Source organism: Pelmatolapia mariae, linkage group LG20 (assembly GCF_036321145.2).
Source record: "Pelmatolapia mariae isolate MD_Pm_ZW linkage group LG20, Pm_UMD_F_2, whole genome shotgun sequence".
Classification (NCBI taxonomy): domain Eukaryota; kingdom Metazoa; phylum Chordata; class Actinopteri; order Cichliformes; family Cichlidae; genus Pelmatolapia; species Pelmatolapia mariae.
The window spans coordinates 6477988-6505068 of NC_086244.1; the positions used below are offsets into that span (position 1 = coordinate 6477988).

At 40.1% G+C, this 27081-nt stretch overlaps 1 protein-coding gene across 2 annotated transcripts in view; it reads right to left on the reverse strand.

Annotated features, from left to right (window-relative positions):
• fam120c (family with sequence similarity 120 member C) overlaps positions 1-27081 on the reverse strand; it is a 38020-nt gene that overhangs the window by 7737 nt on the left and 3202 nt on the right. The window contains exons 2-14 of one of the 2 annotated variants that reach the window (XM_063465455.1): positions 23191-23437; positions 22945-23027; positions 18813-18941; positions 14848-14950; positions 14622-14695; positions 13996-14189; positions 11092-11254; positions 10922-11005; positions 8563-8734; positions 6550-6799; positions 4077-4191; positions 2515-2724; positions 189-426 (exon numbers count right to left, since the gene is read on the reverse strand). In XM_063465455.1, coding sequence (XP_063321525.1) covers positions 189-426; positions 2515-2724; positions 4077-4191; positions 6550-6799; positions 8563-8734; positions 10922-11005; positions 11092-11254; positions 13996-14189; positions 14622-14695; positions 14848-14950; positions 18813-18941; positions 22945-23027; positions 23191-23437 — 2062 coding nt within the window. Of the gene's footprint in view, positions 1-188; positions 427-2514; positions 2725-4076; positions 4192-6549; positions 6800-8562; positions 8735-10921; positions 11006-11091; positions 11255-13995; positions 14271-14621; positions 14696-14847; positions 14951-18812; positions 18942-22944; positions 23028-23190; positions 23438-27081 lie in introns of both variants that reach the window. The other variant, XM_063465454.1, reaches the window with a different exon arrangement.

Below are 27081 nucleotides of genomic sequence, written 5' to 3' on the forward strand. Positions count from 1 at the left end.
TCCAAATGCTCAAAAAGTATTTTCCTACTCTTGGTTTTGTAACTCACAGAGTGGATATTTATAATATGGTCATCTCAGAGCTCAAATGTTATGTTTGCAATGTGTACAATCAGAAAAAAGCTGGCTTAAAAGAAGTGGGAAAGGAGCTATAACTACTTGTTTCAAACAGTGGATGAACTGTGGCGTACCTGGGAAGCCTCGGGGCCTGTGCTGGGCTGGGTGGTGTGGATGGTGTGGGTGATGCGGGGGCATGCCGCCCATGGGACGGGGTGGGTAGAGAGGAGGCATGGGGTAGAAAGGGGGCATCATGGCAGGGGGAAGGAAGGCAGGAGGTGGAAGAGGTGGTGGTGGAGGAGGAGGGCGAGACAGGTTAATGCCCTCGAGGATCGCCTGGCGCATCTTCTCGACCTTGGACACCAGCTCTTCCTGCAGAGAAGAAAGAATTACGGCTGTTAATACGCGACAGATACAGAGTAGATCCCACTTTCCCTTTAACTGTCACTTTTATTATCCATAAAACTGGAGTGGGCATATTGATGCATGAAAAAAAAAGAAAAAGAAAAAGAAGAATTGAGTCTCAGATCAGTTGGAGATCAAACCTGAATGAAATGAATAATAATAATAAAAATAATAATAAAAATATTCTCTCTGACGGTGACTCAGTGCTAAGTTTTTCCTCCCATGCCAATAATGTAACTCCATACATATAGATATCTATTAACTTATGTATGCATCTATGTGGGTCAGGACGTAGTTAGTTGTACTCTCACAGCTCCGGATGTAGCATACGCCACTCTCATTAACCCCCCCCCCCCCAAATCTATCCAGCTTATTTTAACTTGTCCTGTTTCCGAGGCTGCATGTCTGCATTCTGTCTTATTGAAGTTCTATTTTTGCAAAAAGTTAAATATAAATATATTCTTGCCATACGGTAAGTCACTTTATTAAAAAGGTTTAATAACATATGAAACACAGCACAAGCCCATTTTAGCCCATGTGATACCGTCACAATGATTTCAAACACAATTTTTATTCATTTTCAATCTGCTGTCATTTCAGCTGTGAGGATGAATAAAGCTTTTTTATGAAGCTCTTTATCACAGGTCTGTGTGCTTCCTCCTGTACTCATTTTTCATTCTGTTTTTTTTAATGTCTACTTTAAAATTTGGCCATGGGATAACAGCTGGAAACTTTGTTAACACACATTCAGAGAGATGGTGACTAATTTGCACTTCTGATAAAGTGAACTTAGCAGCCAGCCTCCACCATGGTCACTGATTAGGGCTTCAACAAAAAAAACCAACCAAAAAACCAAAACACGGCTTTAATTCCTTCAATAATTCAGTTTTGTATTTGCATTCGTGTTAATTCTTAAAGTAATTTCTATTTTTTTTTATTCATTTAGCTGTTTTAGCATGCTTAAACATCGCTGCCCTAGCAAGTCAGCAACAGAAATATAAGCAAGTTAAACCGATCAGTGATATTCTATTAATGTAAATTTACAGTACTTTACAGGAACTAATGCGTTAATAAGGCAAGTTTCGTATCACGGCTGGGTAAGCTGATACTGTGTGCATGCAGTATAAGCTTAGTATGTTTCTACTTTTAATGGTTTATTTTGGAGGTTTTAAAGGCTTCGTTTGACTGGAACAGCACAGGAACACTGGAATGGACCTGAGCTCAGAGCGCTGCGGTAAGCATCAGGCACATGGGCTGCCAGATGAGCTACATGGGTGTCCTATATGAAGTGTTACACCAAGGCTCTTAAATACAGCTAATATTTGTACGACCACAGTCATTAAAATGGTCTCAATTTTGACTTGTCTCAATGTCTTATTTGTTTCTATCCCCATGAAAGTCGCCAAGAAAATTTGTGGTTTATATTTTTTGAATGTTTTTTTGGTGCTTTTAGGTCAAAGGCAGTGTAGAGCAGATGGACTGGGGGTGGAGTTGATCGACCATCCCAGTACATGCAGCGTGCTCCAATCATTTACAATTGTTACGTTTTTGTGTTATTGTTGGGGGAAAAAAAAATAGGACAATTACAATACGTAACAAATTAAAAAAACATATTTTGAAGGCGGCTGACTTAATCTTTTTTTGACTCCTAGTTTTTCTTGTCCAACATCCCATTTTATTCACCTCTGTACACTCCCATTTTCTATACGTTACTGGTTTGTGCCATGTCTTTATTTCAAACAGCTGTTAGCTTGTGTTTTTATAAACTGTATTGGTGTGTCCAACTTAAATGGGCAGAGTAACTGTAAAGCATTCTGAACCAATATTACACTTCAAGTCTTAAAACAAAAGAAAATATGAACTTCCCCATCCTGCTCTTTAAAATAACCTTTACAAATTTCTTAAATTGTGGGGGAAGGTGGAAAAAGTACATTTTAAAAGCCATTTACACAGAGCTGTATAATGACTGGACTATAATTCACCCTCCGACAGGGATTTTTGGACATGAAAGACAAACGATCGTCACACACAGCCCTGCGATGCTCTGCTTCGTACCTGCCCCTCACACATGTCCAGCAGGGCGGCTCGGTCGCGGGCGGCTCGGGCCAGTTTGCTCTGGAACAGTTTACCGTCGAAGAAGCCCCAGGGGCAGCAGTGTTCCCACGGCAACGGCTGACCGCAGACATCGTTGATAAACAGCGCCGTATCGACGCCGGCCATAAAGAGAGCAGCCAGCTGCACGCCGCGAGCATCCACCTTCTCCACCTGACAGCCAACACACAAATGAAAAATGACAGTATTTAAGAGGTGGGAACAGAAACGAGAGCAGAGAGGTGACGGCGCTGAAGAGCCGCGAGGTCTCTGCGACACGTGAGCGCGCACGGAGGAGACTCTTCTCACAGACTTTAGCTTATCAGGGTTTTTACTGACTCTACAGAGTTTCATAAAAGCGCCTACACACTGCGCTCTCCGGAGGTTCACTGCCACCCACATCACAGCTGATGCATGTATGATGATAATCAATACCTACTCAGGGCCAAGAAGCACATTGCTACTATTCATTTTCACGCTACTTCCTCCTTGGCTCGGTCGATGATGCATCATTCAAACAAAGCTTCTGTTAAAACTGAACTAAATTTTCCTTCCACAGTTGAATCTCAACTTTTTTCGAGGTTTTTACCGCCACCTTTTCTGTTTGGGTTTATTTTGTTGTTGTCAAATTTAACGGTGCATCATTGTGCATTTTGGCTTCTTGTGGATCTCCTGTTTTTTTTAAATAACCTGCTTTACATAGTACAACCAGGATTTCAAAAGAAAACTTGAAAAATGTGGCAATGACTTCACTGAGTGAGTTGTGATTTTTTTGTAGTTTTCTGGAATTAACTTCTAGAGTTGTGACACATATCCTTAAGGAGAAACACGGAGCATGTTGAGGATGCATCAACCACGACCATGGCATGAAAACCTACGCAAAAGCGGGAGCATGTTTGCAGTCAGGTGGCAGTTCGGGTACGTCGCGTCTACCTGCGGTGAGCTCCTCTGCCGATGGAAGCTGAGTATAAAGTACGTGATACAACCAGTCTGTGGGATACTCTTGATTCATTGATATGAGCCAGCCGTGGAGAAGGGCGAAGTTATAACAAAAAGAGTGGAAGTGAAAATGAGTGTCCATTACAGCCACACCCTGTTCTTTTCATGCTGTATTTTTAATTTTTGGTGGGGTTTTTTTTTTTTTTTTTGCAGTTCTCCTATTTCTAGTGAACTCCACCGTCACTCCCTCCCTTATTTCTGTCCACTTGTCAACCAGTAAGCATTCAGCAAACGCATTCCCCATCCAATTCCAGCGACATGGAGTTGGCATCTGAGGTGTGTGAAAACCCATCTCCACTCACCATCCAAATGGAAACATATACGGAGACAATAATTTACACTTTAACATGCCATTACATTCTTCCCTTATTAACCAAACTGCCTCCGGGGGAAAGGATGTTTTATTTTTCAGCACTTCAGTTTTCTCAAACAGCACCAAGACATATTTTTCTTTCTTTGTGGTGTTAATTATAAGTGCAGGAATAACACTTGTTAATGATTATTCCCTGAAAGTAGGGAACTCTCACCTTCAGCTCCTGTAGCTGGTCAGGCTCATAGAGCTGGCTGGAAACAGCTTGGGCCAGGAAGGCATCGAGCTCATGTCTCTGGAGGATCCTTCCTCCAGGCCACTGCATCATATACCTGAAAGAACAATAATTAATTCAAACAGTGCCCTGGAATTTTTCAGTTTTAATAAGCAACAACAGAAGCAAAAACTGTAGTTTTCTTTCATTCTTCAGGGAATATGACATAACCGTTCTCAGAGACACACACTTATATTTAAATCAAAAGGATGACTAGAGTGCAGATTTCGATGGAAAAAAAGAACAACAATAAAAAAGATTAACTCTAGCATCACTCTGTTCTTACATGACTGGAGTGAAAAATCTTTAAATCAGTTTTTATTACTTATTGCATGAATGAAAATGATTTTTTGCAACACAAATTGTGACAAACAAAAGCGATTATATTTATTTTAGGGGATATCGAACAGTCGAACGCTGATGTGTTTTTTTAACATGTACGCAATCAGGTAGTGAAACTGGGAGTCTTGGGCTAACACAGGCAGCATTAACCTGCATGTTTCTGAGAAACCGGAGCTCTCAGGCAAAAGCCAGAACAAGCCCAGAGACATCCTGCACCATTACATAAATCAATCCTAGGCAAGGCATACATTCAGTGCCAGTGAGCTGTTCCAGTTCATGTCTGAAATGCAAAAGTGAATTTTCATCTCGTTATTTGTTAATTTCTCGAGTGTGCCTGTTGTAAATGTTCCTTCCTGCTGTCACTTTGTCCGCATCAACAAGGCTGAAGATTCCCTTCGTGTTTCACTCGTGAAAAACAACGCAGCAACTACTACCTCTCTGATGAATTAAAATGTAGTTAAATTTAACTGTGAAGCATATAAATACCCACACAAATCAAAAATAATCAGCACATTATTTAGTTTGTCTCCAGAAAAAGAAAGCAGGGTAATCTTGTGTAGGATTTATGATGCAAAGGCTGAGTTACTGGCTCCATTGTATGAACAGACATGTCATTTTCTGTCAACCTACTGATGAGCCTTTTTCACAGAAGACATCCTGACATGTCACAGTAAGAAAAGCACTGCTATAAATAATAAAGCGACTGTTGAACTGCAATTAGAGTCCTGGTGTTGCGAGTGCTGGCTCACTACAACGCTGATGGGGTTTAATGGGAGAGCAGACAAAGCCTTTGTTAATGTTATTAGAAACACGTGTCTTTCCTACTGTAGTTAGTGGAAATGTCGGTCTTTTTAATTTTTAACTATTTGTTATAATCTACTTTAATAACAAGCAGACAGGAGGATACTTCTAAGGCTGTAATCCCCATCCTCCAGCTGGTTCATCAACAAGTGAAACCAGATTCAAGCGGTGTGTATTTATTTTATTCTTGTAATGCGTGACCCCGAGCAAAGGTTGCTCTGACCTGAGTTTGTGGGCAGAATTGCTCTGTAAATACAGCCACGAATGAGGACTGAGAGGCCGACAGGAGATCGGCAATAAGAGAACATGACAAGAACAAGACACGTGCTGGAGCGCCACAGTTCACGGCCTTGTTTGCAGAAGACATTCTGGCTTTAACAGGTATAATTATGACATCAAACTGAGTGACATTTATCTTTGTGAGCTTCCTGTTCTGTGGTAGCCTGTATGCTGACTCACTGTTTGACAGGAGCAGAGCCGTCGTTATCATAACGGACATTACGTGTGACAAAACTACTACAAACAGTAAGGTGACGAGGGCTCATTTGTCAGTTTAAACTGAGCAAATTTAGCATTTGATGAACTGGATAAACATAAATACTACAAACAAATATAAATGGCATATAGCTGCTCCTGCTCAAGTCTGGGATATTACTGTTATTACTGAACAATGGCCAAAAAGAGTAAATCTTAAGGAAACCAGTAGGGGTTTTTAAGCTTGAAGAGAAAGGTTTTCTTAAGGTATAATTATCTTTTGAAAGATATCTTTTGAGTTTACTGACCATTTCTTGCTAAATCTGTTTTATGTATCACCATTATCACTGAACAAGAGTGCCTCTGGGAAAATTCAGGAGAAAAATGTAAATACTTTGAATTACGTATGACATCAGCTTAAAAAAACTGTTTTATTGTAACAAAGGCAGAAGTAACATTAGATCAATTCTCAAGCAGGGAAAGGAAAAAAGAAAAAATAAAGACACAAGGTCTGTTTTTATTTTCTTTTTTAAACTATTTGACCAGATTCCTTGACATGTTTTAAAGTAACTACCTACAGGAATTGTCAAGATGCCTGCTGAGTGCCAAAACTTGCTTCTAAAAGGATTGGCTGTTTGGTTATACCCAATAATGCACATATGTTGCTCTGCCACCTTTATACACTGCAGTATTTGCAACAGAAAAAATATTTGGATATTCCACCCTCCAAAAAACCCTATTTGTCAAATTTAGATTTGCACCCAGCAAAGCATTTTTACATCCCTATAACTGATGATACCTGAGCACGCAGCACATGAGCAGCAGATGCTGTGGGACCTGTGCTGGGTTGAGGAGGGCTGGACAGTCTGAGCGTAGGCAGGCCAGGAAGGCCCTGGTTCTCCTGGAGCGGTCCTCGCTGGCACGACCTAACCAGAGCCGCCGGAGGTTGGGGCAGGTCCACTCACGGAAACACAAGGCGGGAACCAGCTCTGGTGTCAAGGCCGACTTGGCCTTACCGCTGCTCCACTCTTTGATAATCACTGGAGGAACTGCAACACAGAAACAAGTGTTGGAATAATAAGATACATACGGTGGCGTTGCTTATGATGCAGATGCTTCAGTTTTGGAGATTTCCGAAGCTGCTAAAGATGAGAGCACGTAGAGGTTTGAGCTGTTTCACACATATAGATTCTGCCAGTGCTGTGAAATTGGAATATTTAGTGAAGAGACCTTGAGCTGTAACTACCAGCTGGGTACACAACTTCTGCCTTTGTTTGCCACACATGACAGTCGAGTGAATCTTTTGTAAAACAAAAATTCGAGGATGTCCAAGATGTCACTGCGGTCATCATTATTTAATGTTTACAAGCCTGACAGCTCGTCTGACCTATAATGACAATAAACTACAACTTTAAGTTAGTTAATGCATCTCGAACATCTATGGCTGCCTGAGCCATACCGACTCAAATCAGGTAATGGCAGCATACATACAAGCCTGATTGGCATACTGACCCAGGTAACAGCAATGTATGAGGAACAGGACGTTTTAAGCCTGCATATTCCTTGACTTTAATGGTACATCTCCCTACAATGTAAGATTACTCAAGTAGTTTCTCAATAGGAAATCAAAATGACCACTGGATGAAAAAGCCCAGGAGCAGATGAAAAACTGCAAATGTGTGAATAATAAGCGTCTAGCCAGCTTTCTGACAAGTCAGCAAATATACCTTTTAGTCAAGGGAACAGAGAAAGGAGAGAAAGGGAAACAAGCACAAATATAGCTAGCAAAATTTTAAATGGCAGGTGGCCTAGTAAGAGGCCAACATGAAAAATGTACCAAGTAAGAGTAAGGTTTGGGAGGCTACATGATACTGACTGAAGGTGTAATAATAATTGAGTATCTGTAGTCTGTAATCTGTCTCAGCTGATGCAAGCTTTAGATGAGAGGCCTATTTAAAGTGAACCAATTTGGCTTCATCACACTTTTTATTCTTGAACTCTAGTAGAGCAGCATGACTTTGTTCTAGCAGTATCCAGTTCACAGCATGCTTGAGCCTTGGTGGTTCATGGGTTCTTCCTGAGCATCCTAACCAACTTCCTCTCATCTGAGGGTGACTGTTCGAGACTTCCTCCAAACATTAGAAAAGTGGAAATACATTCAAGTAACTTCTACTTGCAATAGAGTTGTTTGAACTAATGATCTTGGAAAATGTAGTTATTTAGAAATGGCTCCAAGAGGCCGTCCCAGCTTGTATAAATCCATATGCACTTCTCCTCCTTAGACCTTCAATGAGTTCCTTGGATTTCCTGAGTGTTCGGAGTATTGGTTAATCCAATGAGTGCTGTCAAACAAATCCTTCTCCTACTGGCAAAGATAAACTACCAGTTATAGTCCATCGTGATCACTAACGAGAAATCAACAGGCCCTGTAAGTTAAAAGACTGTAGAACCCAGGGACACTTATTAAAAGATTTGACTGTGTGCATATATTTGAGCCTGCACTTTCCTAAATAAATTCAAACTTGTGCGCCCAATTCTTGCTTTTTAAAGTCATTAAAGATGCATGCCGTACAATCGTTCCAGCTTTGATAAAGAACAGTTCAAAGAAATCATTAAAAGCCCCAACTATGATGACATTCATGCCTATGAGTGGACGCAAACTTCTGACCACAACTGTAGTACACTGAGGTTGACTGGTCTCTCAAATGAAAATATTTCAAAGAAAATTGCAGTGTAAAGTGTATATCCAATCACAATGCCTGTTATTCCATATTGCACTCAGGTATCTAGTCCATCCCAGACCAAGACCTACCTTCCAGGGGAGCCCTCTTGCGGAGAGCGAGCCTCTCCAGGCGGCGGTGTGTTTCAGCCAGGCTGAAGAGGACGCCGTAGGCATACTGTCTGGCAGCACGGAACAGCAGAGAGGCAGGAGGCAGCTCAGAGTTACACTCATCCTCTATACACACTGGCATCTTCATCTCTCCCTGAGGGATGCAGGGGCATAAGGAAGAGTTGAGGACAAAATGAATAAGAGAGCAGGATCAAGAGCTCTAAAGGGTCTGATACGCTCTCTCTTAGCAAGACAATATCATTTAGACATGGAAAAATGCATAGATACTGCTTTTGAATGAAAACAATAACTGTTTAACAGTCTTCTGAAGAGTGGTACCAGCCTAAGAAGGTGTTTTCAAATTTATGTTGAGTCTTTCAGTCAGCCTTGAATGTATTTCGTTAGTCCAGTTTAACCTGCAGGAGTATCTGAACACTTACGTAATGCATTTTTCTAACGCACAAGTTATCAAGTCATGACTAAAGGAATCTCACTGCCAGAAATTACACACATACACACACACGCACGCACGCACGCACGCACACACTAAAAGTCAAAAGGTTGAAAATGATCAGCAACAGTTTAATTACCTGAGAAAAATGTATGACAGATTAAAACTACACACTTAGGTTTCATTGTTGCGGTACACCACATTTTTATTACAACACAATTCATTTAAAATTTCAGAAAACCCTTCTTGCTTTTTGGGTTTTTGTTTTTTTTTTAAAAAGAAAATGACATGGGATCATAGAATATAAATGGCTGGGATGAGGATTAGCACCTACAACACCGAGGCCATACTTCTCAGCCACAAAAGTGTAGCATGCCAGCTGGAAGTTGGTAATTAATTTCTTCGTCAAGTTGTGGCATTGCAGTAACACGGGGATAGCGCGGATCGGGGGAAAGACAGACGGACTGGTGCAGCATCTGCAGTGTTGCGGACGTTGTACCGCACTGTTGTGGTAAAAAGACAGCAGAGTATAAAGCCAAGGCTGTCGTTTCACTGCTCAACATACGTTTCTGCCCTCACCTGTGGACACAAAGTTTAGGTACTAACTGAAAGAATGAGATCATGGATACAAGGGGCATAAATGAGGCTCCTCCAAAGGGTTGTCTGTGCTGCCTGTGGGCTGAAGCTCCTTTTATCTGACGGGAGTGCCTCCTGGCCACCCTCTTGGTGAGGTGACCCTGGAGCAGACCTAAGACTTTGTGGAGAGATCACGTCTCTTGGCTGACTTGGGAACAACGCAGTGTTCTCTCAGAGAAGCTGATGGAGGTGGTTGGAAAGATGGAGGTCTCGGCATCTCTGCTGAGACTACTTTCCTGTATGTATCCAGGGTTGGTACACATGGCTGAACTTTGATGGATAGATAGGTAGGTGTATGTAAGCATATGATGGTCATTTTTCAGCAACCATAACTTCAGTGTTCAAAAGACACACTGCGCACCTAAGACATGCCTATGAGGTTAAAAGAACTTTTTTTCCTCATAACATTTTTCAAATTTACATTAGCACAAAAAAACTTTTCTGCTGATTAAAAAGGAACACGTTTTGTTAGTTGAGTGTGTGGCTCATGAGTCTCTGTGGGTTTGATTACAGTCGCGAAACTTCAAACTTTCAGAAATCTGAAAGTATTTTTGTTCCAAGAAATGAAGGGTATTCCATGTGGCACAGTGTTTCATACAGGGGTGTGCACTACTCTCTTCACAAAATAACACTAAAAGGCAACCAGAGAAAGAAGTTGGAAATCCCAGTACAAATCTGAGCAAGAACACCAGTACACAAAGGGGTTTTTCCTGCATAGAAGCACTTTTTGACAACCCGCAGAGACTTTTTAAAGAATTGTAAAAGTGCCAGAAATATAATGTTTATATATAGATTTCTGCAACATGACACAGCAAAGGTATTGCGTTGTCTTTACTGTACATGGCTTGTTCATGTTTATATGCATAATCAACAAAGGCTCACTGTAAGCCAGGAAAAACCTTGAGAAACAGGTGCCCTCACAGGTCCATTAATGGTAGTTTGTGTCAGGTTGTGAAGGGAGTAGTACACACAGCTGTAAAGTTTTTGGGCATTTGAAGACTAAAATCTAAACTACAAAGGACAGTGCTTCAGAAACTTAACCAACCCAATGCTCTTCTTCAATGAGCAGATTTTCTGTTTTCTAGTTGTGCTACCATGATTCAACCGTTAACATTAAAACTCATATTACATAATACAATGTCTGTGCTGGAGCAAAGGATTGATGGTCTCAGGTTCAAGTTTCCTCTCAAAAACAGATTTCAAAAAGGAAATTAAAACCTTAACGTACTGTTAAGTAACTAAGAACTGTTTCACCTTGGTCAATATGTGGTAAATCTGGGGGTACATCAGCCCTCTTCTGTGTCTGTGTTCGGCTACACGAAGAACCTCAGCGCTGACCTAAAATTAAAAACAGAAACACGGTGACAGACTTTCCCCAGAAACACCCCACAACGGTGCTGTGAACTCTGGAGTTTGTGTCTGACCTGAGGCAGAGGGGGTGTGGTTATGTCCATGTGACTCCGCGTCGCCATAGATAACAGTGACGGAATGTTTGACCCGCTCCCGTTGCCTTGGGAACCGTCTCCAGAGCCGGAGCCCCCTCTTCCAGTGGGATCCTCCCACCGAGAGGACTTGTCTGTCAAATGACTGAGGAGAGAGGGATTAGGAGAATTTTTAAGTTATCCAGAAACTGGCATTCAGGGTCAACACGTGTGTATTGTGGTTAGTTCAGGTGTAACAATTAGATTGACAAGGACAAACCACTAGTAAAGTTTAAAATAATGTTTAGAGTAATTTGACTAATAGCCACTTCTGACTATTGTCTCTGCATTTATCAGCACTGGATGTTACACCTGTCATCATTATGACATAGATGTTAAAATACTGAACAAACAGATGCTCTCTGTGACTTTTCAGTAGGTTTGCATGTACATTATTGGCCACCAAGAGAGTAGTGGAGGGGGAACCTGTATTAACAAGGTGTTAATAAGGTTTAAAAATATTACAGCACAACCATTAATATTCTAAAACTAATAATGGCTGTGTGGTTTTATCAAATAATTTCATTAATTTTTGTTATTTATTATATGACATTTTATATTCTACCTGCAACGGGTGTGTTAATGGTCGTTCATATCAAGGATCGCCCCTGGTCACCGATCATTTTCACCAAGAAATTTCCCCAAAGATGCATTAAATTATTAACAGACTCATAGTAAACTAAATCAGCCTACATATAATATCATGTTGCATCTCCACATGTGACAGAGACATTTCTGGATGTGCACTTTAACATTCATTGCCATGTGTGATCAATCGACCATCTTTAAAAGAGAAAACAGGAGGCCAGTTCTGGCTGCTGGTTGAATTAATTTCACAGTGCACCTAATGAGACACTCATTTATCACATGTTCTTAATTTTTCTCCCACCCCTTCCCGTGGCATGTGATTTTTGGTTTAAAAAACAAAAACAAAAAAAACTCCACTGTGTGTGGAGGGTACAGGTGAGACACAACAAAAATATACAGTTTTAGCAGTTCAAATATGTGTTCTCTCATGTTAACCGGCTACTTTAAAATTAGATCATTTGTAGCTGTGTGTCAACGTCTCCTCTAGAAGTGAGATACAAATTTCAGGGTGTGTGTGTCTCTCTCACTGCTTGCCCTTGAGTTTTGTTTATGGGCCCCACATTGCACATTATAGAGAAAGGGTGGATAGCACAACCATAATGTTTGCACATTCACCTCCTGTGCCAGCCTGCCATAGCTGCATTGGTATGAGTCATAGGTGATGTCACAGGGGAACAACCGGATGATGGAGCAAATCACCCAGTCCTACTACCTATTCCTAGTAGGAGTATGAATCACTGAAATCCTATATAAAAGACTACTTATGAAAAATAAGATTAGTAATTAAACATATTAAATACTGTGACATCGTGTGAAACTGTAATTATTTTATATGTGGCGTCAGTGTCCACTACATGTCAGATTTATGAGCCATGGCTGCCTGGGCTTGCTCAGTCTTGCCTTGATGAAAAAGTGCCCTTATGACATCCATATGTCTTCATCCGGAAATGCAAAGCTCTTTGAATTTACTTTTCAGACACATGGTACCAGGGTTGTTTTATAGTCCCGTGTAGGGCTGCCACAAACGATTATTATGATAGTTAACTAGTCACCGATTATTTTTGCGATTAGTCGACTAATCAGATCATGCATCCATTGGACGTAAAACGTACAGCTTATTGCACCAGCAGCATCTGCTCTTATAGAACTATCATTAGCTTACAGCTTTAAGTGTTTAAGGTATGTGCTAACTAAAAATAAAGACAAGATGATAGTTTATTAAATTTTAATGACATTTGCAGATTGTTTCGGTGAAGTTTAATAAACTCAGCCGTCTGCTCCTTGCTGTCTAAAATATAACAGGACACCGGAGTATATTCTCGAGCATCTCACACTTCTGATAATCAGTTGTCTCCTTGACGTTTATTCAGCTGTGTAAAAACTATAACTTTAATCTCAGCCAAACCGATTTACTCAGGAACAAATCAAACACTGAAAAAAGTCAAACAATAACATTTTTAAGTTATCTAAATGACTTATATATCATGTTTAACCTGAGTAGCGAAAGACGGCGGTGGGTTTGAAAACGATTTGCCGGGAGTCCGGTGTTCTCACCGGCTCTAGTGAGCCTTGAACCCCGGCTAGCTACCAAGCTGGTGGGTAACAGACGTCTCCAAAAACATTGGAGCACTTTTGAAAATATGTGGTGTCTTGATAAACTGAGCAGATATTTGGAGTTTACACAGCTACATTCTCGCCTGAAAATAAGTTAAACTTTTATTTTGTGACCCAGAAAGAGTAATATTAAAACTAACTAGCTGCCGCCATTGTTGGAAACTGAGAATTCTGGGATAGGTTGGACCACGAAGTATGCACCCGACCCATTCTTCAAATCTGGGGAAATGAAGGACGCGTTTGTCGGAGTCTTCGAATTTGGACAGTCGTGTCGCTGTAACGTAATCGGCCTACAAATGCGGGCACAGGAGGATGCGGTTCCTGAATTTGGACACAGCTACGATACCGGACACAGCTTCTTCTTCTTCTTCGGGGTTTAACAGCAGCTGGCATCCTTGTACATGCAGTGCTGCCATCTTCTGTCTGTTATTACACTCTTAAATCCTACTACTCATTCTTGCGTTTTTGGGATCTTACAAAGCTTCAAACGACGCGTCGACTATTAAATTAGTCGTCGACGATTTTGATAGTCGACGTAATCGTGACTAGTCGACTAATCGTGGCAGCCCTAGTCCCGTGTTAGGAACCCACAGAACCACTTCAAACTGTGCAAAAGGAACCTTACATGCTCGAAAAGTGTCTTACTTGGCGTTGCTGTCATTGGGTTCATCTCCATCCGACGATGAGGAAGGAGACGGAGAGGGGCCAGACAGAGCGGCGGTGTGATGATTGGGTAGTCGACTTCCCCCCTGAGTGGAATCATATGGAGCTGACCAGTCAGTGAAGCCCATCTTGCCCGTCAGTGAGTCATTGCAGTCTTGGGATGGCGGCTGTGGGGTCTGGAACAGAGGGGCGGAGCCAGGTCCATATGGAGCATTTTGATAGTGTGGCTTTAACCCCGGGACCTGGGGGGGAGGGAACTGGGAAAGGGGGGATAAAGAAGGAAAATTGGGTTGGTGGAGGAAGAAGCATGGGAAATTGAGTACAAAAGAGGAAGAGTAGGAAGAGAAGACATCTCAAGGGTGGGAACTGATACTGTCCTATTTTCTATCAGATCAAACTGGAAGCATATAATCAAGGCTGGTGGGAGGATACAAGATGGGAAGAAGTGCACCCTCCTCCATCAGTCACTAAACGAGCACATGCCTCAAAGGGATTTCAAAGAGCAAAGGGAAATAAAGCTTAATCCACTATTCTACATGTAGACTCATGTAGACAGAACACAATTACACATCAAAGAGACTTAAGGATTAGCGAGAAAAGGAATCTACCTGATTCTTTCCAGGCTGCATCGGTCCCATGTGACCAGGTGGTCCCCCAAATGGAGCAGGTCCAAACCCAGGTACTGTGCACAGCGAGAAAAAAAACCAGGGATTAAAAACAAATAGACAAATGTGTTTTATTCACAGTGAATAAAAGTACATCGAGCAAGCCAAGAAGATTACATAACAGCAATCCTGTTTTCTGAACTTGCGTCCTGAGCAGCTTGCTACTCACAGATGAAAGAGGAGGGCCCCATGTTAGGTGAGCGGGGTTTGGAGGCAGCTGAGAAATACTCCACAGCTTTCTTGAATCGCTCCACCTTGTCCTCCATACGAGACTGCAAAGGGGGGGCAAAAGCATTATGAAGACTACTGAACCTGCTGGTATTACAGATGGCAGTGAGGATGTTCAAACTGAGGGATCTGCTGGAGAGATTTCCTGCATTACGCACCCAAGAAGGAAAAAACAACAACAAAAAAACCTTTGGCCTGTTCTCTGTCCGTGGACAGTGTTTGATGTTTTGGTTTTACAAAGCAGATGCTGGGGAGGTTGTCACAGCAACATAGCCATAAAGTCAAACCTACTTGGTCACTGGTTTATCCAGTGTAAACAAGATTAAATAACATGCCTAAGGCCTGATTTAGACCTCTGCGGGGACTCTTTGTAGAGCCTACAACCTATAACCTACAAGCCTATAACCTTTGCAAGTGGCCGACATCTTTGCCTGCATTCACGCTCATGTGTGGCACATATGCATTAATTACCGTATGGTCGTGTCCCACTGATTTACATGCTGTGCTATCCAAAAGAAAGAAAATAGTGGGACGTTTTTCACTTTCAAGTCCCTGCTCTTTGTTTTGGTCAGTTTATTTTCCAGGGGCACACGCCTGTGTCCCTCAATTTTTTCTACTTTTTTGGACATCTCCCCACGTCCACTCTAACAGTTTCAAAAATCTTCCTGCAGGAATTTGACGACATTTGTGAGTTCTTATATTGATGCTATGATTATCATTCCTTATAGTGACACGATATCTCAATGAAAAATTTAAAAACTGTTTGAAAAAGTCAGAACTACATGGGAGGAACTGACTGTGCTAAACATGCCAATCACAATGGTTGCGGGCTGTGTAGGTCTTTCTAGGGACGTGCACATCAGGTTACGGCATATAGTTCAAAGCTATGCTCAACTTTCCGAAAACGAGTTGCAACTCAGAGAAAGAAGTGGTTGCTTTAAGTATGACTGGTGCTGCAGAGGATTAGCTTTAAATAGCAGAGTAATAAATTACATTTCACCTTTACTGTGAATTAATATAGCCCTCAAAAACTTGTTAAGATTAATACTTCATCTTTTTTTCAGTGTAAATGTATACTGTATTGCTTCTAGTTAAAGACCACAAGAGTATGTGATCATCTCATTAGATTGGATTAGCCAAACTCGATTCAATTATCTTGTGGCTTTGAAAACAGAAGCAACTGGCTCGGGTTACCAGATTTATTTGAACTGGGATCTCTGAACTGAACTTCCAGAAAAAAAAAAGCCCCTGGTCTCCCGATTCTCTTACTTCAACGAAGCATGGGTCAGAGGCAACTCAGCGTCGGTGTTTTTTTAAAAAAGAGCCGCAAAGGTTCACTGATTCTCAAATTCTGGATCAATTCCAAAGTTTAAAATAATGTGGCTGACAATACTTCACTGCATATGTTTGTTTTTGTAGTTATTCATCCCTCACTTGTGTCAGTATTGTATCTCAAATGCCTAGACAGTTTCAAAGTCCTTCAGTCCTGCATTACACAAAAGGTTGAAATATTAATGACACAACAGATGAATGTGCCTTAACCTCCTAAGACCCGAACTCTTCCACGGCATGCATTTTTAATTTCTCTTTGATATTTGGGCATATTGGGACCCGATGAATGTAAAAACAAAGAATCACCAAATTTTTTTTTTCTTTTACCCGATTTTTGTTCCTAAGAAAAATGAGAGCCATGTATGAGTATATTCGTTTTAAATTTTGATGAAACAGAGGCAGTATAATGTCCTCGTGAGTGGATATCAGGCCCTTGTAGAGCAAAATTTAGTATTTTGGTCTAGACAACCCAAAATGTAATATCCACATATGTGGACACCAGGGCCTAGGAGGTTAATATTTACTGATATGTTGACACGAGTCTACATGGCTGAAGTATTGGTCCTTCTCTGTTTAACACAGGTGTCATTCATTACTACAGGAACAACTGGTTAGGTTTCTGACACCTGGTTAAATGTTTGCCGCTCTGGTTCCAGATCACTAAGTCCTTGTAGCTGGAAGAGAGTCGCCATGTTTACTGTAAACTGATCCCATAAAAAAGTTTCTTTCAACCTCCCCGTCCTCTCTGTGACACTTTGGTTATAACTGAAGACACAAATCTGCTTTCGAAGAAGAAAAAAAAAGGCCCCACATGTACTGTTTAATATCAAACAGGAGAATATACTGCATTTAGAAACCTATACTTTGGTGTGGATTCAACCACAATAATGCTAGAGTGAGCACATGTATAGAGTTTAATGTGGGATTCGTTCAAATTAAAGAGTGAGCAATAAGTTATCGAGGTTTGGTGAAACTTACATCGTTATCAGAATCTAGTTTGCTGCTGGATTCAGGAAAAAATACAAATAAAGTGGCTTCTTACTGAACTCAGTAATTATTCCAGCACAAGAAAAATGTTCAGCTTTACATACTTTAACTGCAAAGATAAACTGAACATGTTATAACAAGGATGGCAAACTCTGTTTTACCAAAGGGTATGTGGTTTATTGATAAGTTGCTTAATATGAGATGGGATGGATGCGGTTTTTCCAATAACCCAGTTTGGGCCACGATGTAATGGCAAGAATTTAGACATAAGCCACACAGTAAGTAACAGCAGCACACTGCTGTGGTCATGGCAGGTCAAAGTAACTTTTTTCTAAAGGTTTATAACATTTTTTTAAACTTTATTAATGGCTGAATCCAGCGTGTCGCATTCCATCAAATGGCTGAATAATTACCATTTAACTTTGTATTATGGACACAGGAGAAGATAAGAACAATTACCTATACTTTTACATCTTCCCCCAGAAAATTACATTTAGTTTACTTAAAGGAAATTTATACTTCCATGTTCCACTCTACAGTAACAGGCTGTTGATTGGCTCCTAGTTACAGGGGGGACAACTGTCATCTCTACTCTACATAATTATCCCATAGATGCCATTTTATTTTTTTGGTCCCTCATAAGATTCCTTTATCCTTGTAGGTACTTTCCTGTCCCATTTAGTAATTACAACTGTAATAATAACTCTTTACTCAATCACAACATGGTTTTTCCAACGTATCAGTTTATTTGGCAGCCCTAAACCATTTTGACGTTACATTGCATCAAAGTCAGAAGCCTTAAGTACTTGAGTTTAACATGCATCTTTGCTTCACAGATGGACAAAAACAACAAAGATGCACTGGTTTATTTTGGGTATTTTAGGTTTGCCTTAACTTTGTGTGAGTCACTCACCCTCACAAAACTCTGAAGGCCTGTTTTGGGCCATGAAAACAATGTACAGAATGGCTTCTTGTATGTGTTGTCAAGTAAATGCACCATCTTCACCGTTCAGCTTTTTTCTCGCTGTGTGAAACAGTGGAAAAACACATGCACTCTAGCAGCGCAGCTCAACTGATCATCTAAACTAACCACAGTGGAAAAACCCTATTAGTCAAAGAGCCTTGACATGACATATAGTTTATAAACATGTTCAGTAAACTACGACTTAACTCCTACCATAACTTTCCTTTTACAGAAGACATCAAACTCAACACGCCACCCAATTATAGATTTAAATGTTTATGTCCTTTAGACATGAACAACATAGCAGAAACCACTTCCGGAGGCGACACCAGGGACTAGCTAACCCCGTGCAGCACAGATTTATATCAGATAAGCAGAAGGCTACAGTTTAGCACTGATGTGTGAGGAAGTACAGTTGCTGACTCAGGCCTTGTGTCAACAGTAATAACCTATTTAACTGTCAGCAGAAATGTGATATGTAAAGTCAAACCTCGGCTAAAAGCATGTTCACATTGTTCTTTTCTTTTCATGTAAATCTTATTCAAAGACATTTTAATTCACCCAGCAGAATGTCGGTCTATGAGCAGTCGGTAAAAAAAACATCAGTGACACACATGACCTACCTGTGACTGTTTGAAGACATCTCTGGCAATGGCGTCGAGGTTTCCCAGGTCTTTGATGGAGGCGACGTACTCTGAGACGGCTTTGATCACCACCTCACAGGGCGGCAGCACCAACTGATGGGCTCGCACCTGACAGCAAGAGAACAAAGGCTCTCATGTACTTATACCGAGCTACGAGGACAGCGGCACTGTGAAAAAGCCGCATGATTTTTTTAAGAAGCATTGCACAGAAGCAGCATTCATATTTCTAAATTTTTTATTAGATATTTAATATACCCTTTTTTCTAAGCAGCTTTGATTTTATATGTATGTATGTATGTATGTATATTAGGGGTGCAACGATACACAAAATTCACGGTTCGGTTCGATACTTTGGTGTCACGGTTCGATATTTTTTCGATACAAAAAAATGTTCATGCCTTTTTGTCATTTATTAAAATTACAAATATATATTTTAACTCAAAAGTACAGTTTTTAAATTTAATGTTGCTGAAACAACAAAGTAATAAAAAAATAAATCTGATCGAGAAATCCCTCATCTTTGGAAAAGAGAGTTTATTACAGAGAAATGGCTCTTTCCAAAATAAAAGCTATACTATACCCTTCTTCTGGGGTATATTCTCAGCAGCATATTAAACATATCAGGTCCCCATAAGGAGAATCATGTGCTAACGGCTGTCTAAATGACTCGGGTAAAGTTTGTAGCATGCGTGCTTGTTGATGTCTGCTTCCACTTGTCTTCGCACTAGGATGATATCGGAGTAAATGTGCAGTCATAGTGTTCCCACTAGTGCTGTCAGCGTTAATCTCGTTGAAATGAGGTTAACGCCACAACACGGCAAATCTCCGTTAACGAGCTACCGCGGATTGCCCCGTGTGTGGGGCTGGACGGTGTCAACATGTTAACGAGCAAACTGCGCTAAGCACTAGTTCCCACAAATGTAACTGAGCATTGTGTGGCACATCCGACATACTGTTTTACTTTTGTCCATGATGCGCTTACCTTCAGGGTCATGCTTCACATGAAGACCGAAATAGTTCCAAACGCCAGATCTGAATGAGGGTGGGGGAGGTTCAATTTGCCATGTTGCAACAGCTTAACTTCTGTCTCGCTAGCTTGCGCTGCGCTCAGTGGATCTGCGCTCGACAGTGCAACCTAGGCGGGGTAGTCGAACGCAGATCCACTGAGCGCTCAACACAGACAGCATCATCAGAAGAAAAGTTGATAAAATAAATTAAAATTTTTGCATTGTTCGATACATATGCGTACCGAACCGAAAGCACTGTATCGAACGGTTCAATATCCATACGAGTATTGTTGCACCCCTAATAAATATATATATATATATATATATATATATATATATATATATATAAAAAAACCACCAAATACTGCAATGTTCACCAATAAAAATGACACGTTTGACAAAAGAATGCTTCCAATAACAGAATGATCGCATTACAGATACGTGGCTTTTGGCATCTGCCCATAGGAGTGTTAAATTAATAACCCGTGTTCCTCGCTCTGAGGGAGAGGCTGGTTAGGTTTATCAGTTTGTTTGCAGGGTAACTAAAACTTTATGGAGAGCTTTGCATGAAATTTGTGCCACTGGTGGGGCTTGGCCACACTTGAAGAAGAAAGAAATGATTAACCAATACCTTTTCGTGGCAGGTAGTGAATATCAGAAACTCTAAACTATTGATCGACTTCTGGATAGGAATTTTCCACTTTAACTATCATCTGACCCATTTCAAAGGTAGTCATTTGTGTCCATGTACATGGAAGAGTATTTTTCATTTTTTTAAGAGTGAAAATGTCAACGTTTGAGTCTCATAGGTCACAGATTGTTATCTACATTCTTTTTTAATATGTTATTAATTTTATGATTCATTTGCATGGAAAACCACTTTGTTAGAGCCAGGCATTCAAAATAACTGTGAGATTTAGGTATGGAAAAACAACTGTTAGGTTTAGTCATAAAGACTCACTGTGAAGTTTAGAAGCTAAACTATGTGCTGAAACACTTTACTTACAAAGTCATGCTGACTGTCACAAAAACAAACAAACAAAAAAAACATGACAATTCATGATCATGAGTACGATCTATGTTCACAACTATTTTACAAGTTATTTACCCTGTGAAATAGTTGTGAACATAGATTTTTGGATTAACCTACATATGTAGATTAACCTCTGAAGTCAATCTACATATGTGTACAAGAATTACCATTCCTGCCAAGGAATGTTAAGATAAGGAACCAATAAATGGAAATCAATAAATGTTAAAAACGAAAAAACAGAAATTAAACTGGGAGATCTGCTTTCCAGTTCCAATATGATACCAGTGGTGTGGCTTCAGGTATTTGCTGATAGCAAGTACTCATCCAATACCAGTGCTAAATTAATAAGCCTTATCCCTCAATGCTAGGAAAGGACTTGTAATCATCATTTTATGTGTCAGGAAACATACAATATACAAATGTAATGGACTGACATTTGCTGATAAATTAATGCATATCAAAGGAAAAAGCGTAAAAGAAAGATAACTGTATTTATGTAAGGGAACTAATTCATTAAAATTTGTTGTTTACCGGTCACACCGGTTTCTTCTTCCCTGCTCTCAGTTTCAATGTGGGTACACCTCTTCACATACGAGGAACAAAACAGATGAGAGGAAGATGAAGTGAAGATAAGAAGCGAGTAGAAAGCAACTTACGTCACCCTTAAAAACAGAAAATCTTCCGAACAAGTGTTAAACTTATCGGAACTATAGAAAGAGGGTGAAAAGTCAACAAGGATAACGTAGTCATCTGAGCCTTTCAATCATCGTCAGCAAAACACACTATTACAAAGAATACTTGTTAGTGCAGGTATTCCATACCTGCTGCAAACTGCTAACCCTTATGTTAGCACTATTTCTAGCAACTGGTGCACTGCTGCTGAGGCATGGCAAAGTAAACACAGACCAATGTAGAATTAAATATTGACTACTTGCCACCAGTACACAACTTCTTGAGTCACTATCAGAACAATGTTTTTAAGGTTCATCTGCGTCTGCATTTGTCTGGCTAACAAAGATAAACACTACCTGTATTTTGGGGGTTTTCAGCCATAACTGACTGTGTGCTTTAAAGGAATGGATGGAATTCACAGTATTCACATAATCATATCAAAAGAAGAAGTACATTTCATTTGGATGTTAACCTTTGACAATATCACTGAGGGGCAAGGCCTCTCTCATTTAACTTTATCTGATCCCTGATCACTTATATCCACTGAAGCAGAAGTGACTGTAAAAAATTTTTAAGAATCCAGGTTGTCTGCTTTTTACAGGATAATGGGAACTAGGCTATACCGTTATATCTTGGCACAAAGAGTCACTTTTGAAAGTAAAATTAAATTTTATAGCAGCCACCAGTAGCCCCGACCTATGACAACACTTACCACACACTGTGTGATGGGAAATTATAAGCAAGCTAGATGGAAAGTAAGACAAGACTGGCAAGTGAACCAGCAGCATACTGCATTACTTCAAGCTTGAAAATACAGTCATATAAATGCCGTGTCAGAGTAAACCACATCAACCACATTGTGCAGCGTGTGGACGAAGGCTGCAAATGCTAGCAGTGCTACACACCACACTCGGCACTCTGAAAGCCATTAATTGTAATACAACGTCGGTCTGCCACTGTTGCGGGCACAGCATCAAAGTTCAAAACAGCCAGTGGAGGAAACGTTGACGGCATGTGACTTAAGCACTGCACACGGACCACGGGACCAAAGGCCTTTCTTGGAAACAGGTTCCATCCGGTGATACACTTCAGGTGTATTTTAACAGTAAGATAGTTTGTTGGAACACGTCAATACATTTATTTATTATCATTTGCTACAAACGTTTCACAATAAAAGCTTTCTAAAGATCAACAGTTGGATCTTATTGTAAAAGGGAAAGAAAAAAAAAAATGTAGTGAGAAAAATAAGACACCCATCTCTAAAATGTGTCATAAATAAATTATGTGAAAGTCTAGTTCTGTTTAAAAATGAGGTAAGGGTTCATGTGACATTACATACTGTTACAGCTAATATTTCCTTTTATTTGCAGAGAATTATGGACAAAGAAGCAATCGTTACCTTGAGGGAGGCTAGTGGGTGTTCTGGTCCCAGCAGACTCCAGTGGAAGGCAGCCAGGTCTTCATCAGGCAAAATATGATTTCCTGAAAGAAAGAAGTTCTTAACTTTTTGTTGTATCAGTGAACAAAAACAACAGACAAAGGCAGCTGTCAATTATAACCCACATACAGGGGTGTGTCTTTCAAAAGTAAGAAGTGTGGTATATAGTTTGGATTTTGAGGTGTGTGCCATTGTATCGCTCCTCACCCAGCAGAGCAGCAAAGCAGGGCAGGTGCTGTGTCTTGAGCCCGAGCTGCCTGGCGGCCTCGGACAGCAGATACTGGTGTGTGGTCAGGTTCTTTCCGTTCCAGCTCAGTTTGAGCGCATGCGAGGAAAAGTAGGCGGGCACGTTGCAGAGGGCAAACTCTGAATCCTGAGCGATCAGGCCTGCAAATCCATAGTCCCTGTAGAGAGAGAGCACTTCCTGGTGGTGGTCCTCCAAAGTCTGTACAACCTGTAGATACAGAGAAGACAAATTTGTTAGCTCTATGAAATTTCGCACCACCTCTTTCATATTTAAAGTATAAATGGATTAAGAAAAAGCTATTTATTGCTTATCTGATCACTGTTTAAGTTGCTTTTTTTTTAAGAATAAGAGACAAGTTTTACTCAAACTTAGCTTCTCTAATTTGTGGCTTTTTGAAATCAGCGTTTCCCCACACAGAGCCTGGAGGTTTATGTTATTAGCTTTCTATACATGTTTACAAGTGGAGAGCCGACACACTCTTATTTTGAAAGTTGAGCTGCTGCTAAAATCTGTATATAAGTGACGGAGCTAGCCATTGGGATGTTCCCCCTCAACCTGAGACTTTTTGCTGTTCCCATCTTTTTGTTTAAATAGCTATCTGTATGAGAAAACAAGGAACACTGCTCAACCATAGGCTAGCACAGCTGTCAATCACACAGCACTCCTTACCCTGCTTTACCCCAACTGGTTTTTGTTGTTTTTACACCAATGGGGGCCATAATTTACAAAATAAACTTTCTGCTGCATTCATTAAAACTTGAAGCCAGTGGTTGAGACTATAAATGGTCTAATGAGACCACAGAGTAAGAGAGCTGAAGGGAGGTTTAGATAGACTGGACTGTAGAATTTGGTCACCCACACCACTGTAGTACAAGACGGCTGGTTGGTGAATCACGATGGGCATTTTTCAGTACTCCCCAATGTTTTATAGACCAGATGACATTTCAGAGGAATTGAAATTTTTTTTTTTTTTTTTTTGAAGTGGACTGCCAATGGAGAAAATGACAGTCTCTCGTGCAAGCTGTCACTACAACATACTTCGTTTATGATGAATGTAGATGACACACTAAAACTGGCAGTGACACATTTTATGCCAACACAATACTTCTGCTCCACGGTCCATGACAACATTTCATAAAACACTGCTCGCAAAATTACATCTGAGGCAAAACTGTGCTGTACCGGTTACTTTCAGTGTCCTGGTGATGCATCTTTCTCAACATATGGCCGCGTAATATTCTTCATAGTTTGTGGATGAGGGGCCATATTTTTGTCAGATAGAGGGAGAGCACTACGGCCTCAGGATTATGTGGAATCTTTTTAATCGATGTCAGCGTTAATCAATGTGAAAACTAAATAATTAGACAAAGCTTCGTTATTAAAATTCCATTTAATGAGCTGGTAATCAAATATCTTTTTTCAAATGAATGCAATATGGGACAAAGGTGGCAATGATGATTGAGACTTGTTTAAACTATTTCATCTCTCTGTATCACTAAAACCAAGCAAACATTAAGAATCAATCCATTTTAAGATCTTAAATAAAAATGAAGAATGAACAAGAATGTCAAAACGATGCAAGACATTTATTATCATTGGGAAATACTAATTAGTTAAATAACTATTCAACAGTGCTAGAACCACTACAACACAATGATGCTTTTAAATCAACTAACAGTGAAGCAGACTTTAAAAGTCTAGCAGTGATATAACAATGGCATTCAGCGACTGGTAGCAACAACAGTTAGCGACAGGGAAGGGAAGTCTTTTTTTCCCCATCAACTACATATACTGTATACCTAATTCAATGCACAAATCAGTGGGTTAAAAAAGACGTGAAAGTGGTGGAGGATGCAGATGCAAATATATTTGACTATAAAGCCCAGCGATTCTGAGAAAAAGGCTGCGCTAATTGTGATGATCCTTCCACCTTCATTTGTTGGACCCTTTTATGACTTTTACTGTTTTGAGATAGCTTGTAAACCAAGGACACTCTTTAAGCCCACTCAACTCGAGCTGAACAAAACGATGACTGCGTTTGTGCTATAAAAGGAGGGGGCGAATACACGACGCTATGAATAAAAGGTCTGCAACCCAAGACAAAATGAGTGACATGTTTATAATGGCCTGTGGCTAAATCCAAAGTAAAATGCTATTTAAAATTTCAATAATCAAGCCACAACATGCAGTAAACACTAGAGACGTGCATAACTAGTTGGCCAGATATTTAAACGTTGCCGCCCTCACTAGTCAGCATTAGAAACTAGTTGGTTACACATTGATGTATAGCAGTTGGTTGTCAGATGTTATTATAGCCATGACAAATGGTTGCCTGTGCGTGTGTTTGAGATGGGACGTTTTTTAAAAATTCAGCCAAAAATCAAGCATGCTACAGCTACAGTACTTTGCCTTAGAAAGTTAAGGGTTATGTGCAGGTTGTTTCAGAGTAAGGTGACGTAACTACTCAACAACGTGGAAACTAGACCTCAAGGGAAGAAAGCCGGTGGCGCTAACACTCCTAACATTAGCTACACATGGCAGATTAATGAGTGTATGACATTGTGTGTATAAACACAGAGGTCCTTGAATACAGTTTGTCCAATAGACTGTATTTAGTCCCAAATATTTTGAGTGTTTTTGGGGGGGATTAGTCAGTCTTATTTTTCCCCCCGCATATTTAAACATTCAATAAATTAGTTGCCAGGGACATCCTTAGTAAATACCTGACTATTACAAATATTCAAATTTATTTAATTTTATTAAGTCTAAGAGTAGGTTATTAACTGTTTTGGTTGTATGGTCTTTGTTTTATTTAAGTGAACTTTTATAACAATGCAAAAACGTTTTTTGTATTCGATTTGTTCCTGACAGAAGAATAAATGCCCACTTAAATAGAAATTATGCATCAATAATGGCATAATATACAATAAAACAGCTAGAATCTTAAAAAATATTGTGATGTGGATTTTTAGCCACACAGTCCAGTGCTAAAAGTAAACAATTAGTTTCAGCTTTAAGTCTGTATATCTAGAATTAATACCAGAGTTTAATGACCAGAATAATGCATGTGTAGCAACTCCAAACACACTAAACTGGCACCCAGTACACATAGAAGTAAGCAGAGACCCAAAGCTGCACAGATAAGAACAACAGTAACTAAAGTGAAGGTGCAATGCAAGCAGAGGTGAAATACTTGGAGCTGCAGAAGCAACACAGTTTCTCAGAATACAGGTAGGCCAAAACAAGCGTGCACACATGGGAACTGTGAGTAACGATGCTGTACGAGCACATGAAGCATCAGAGTGTGTTGTGTTGTAATGTAGGTGGGATTTTTCTATTCTAACAAGTATCCTCTCAGGATACAATATGGCACTGTGTTTTTGTTATACTAGCTATGGGAATGTAGATCAAAGGCAAAACATGACAGCAGGCTACATAAAGCTGACAAGAGGGGACTGCTAGGTTGGTAGAGCTGCATTTATGGCTCTCTAGGAGGCATTATATATTTCACATTACTGTATGATAACAGCAGAGTGGTTCAGTGCATTTATAAAGCACATTACTGATGTTTCAAAAGGTCAGATGCACAAAAATATTTTATTTTTAGTATTCTGAAACACCAACTAACTCAAATGTACAAATTAATTCAAAGTATACCACTGTAAGTCACCTGGGAACTATAAATAGTGCTCCCAACTCAGCAGCTGCTCAACAATGTATAAAAAAGTTCACCGAGTTCATGTTATGTAATATATAGGCTAGAGAGGTCATGCCTTAAAGTACATGTTTCCAATCTCCACTTTGGAATGAGGATGGACAGACAAATTCTTTTAGACCAAGCATTTATCCGA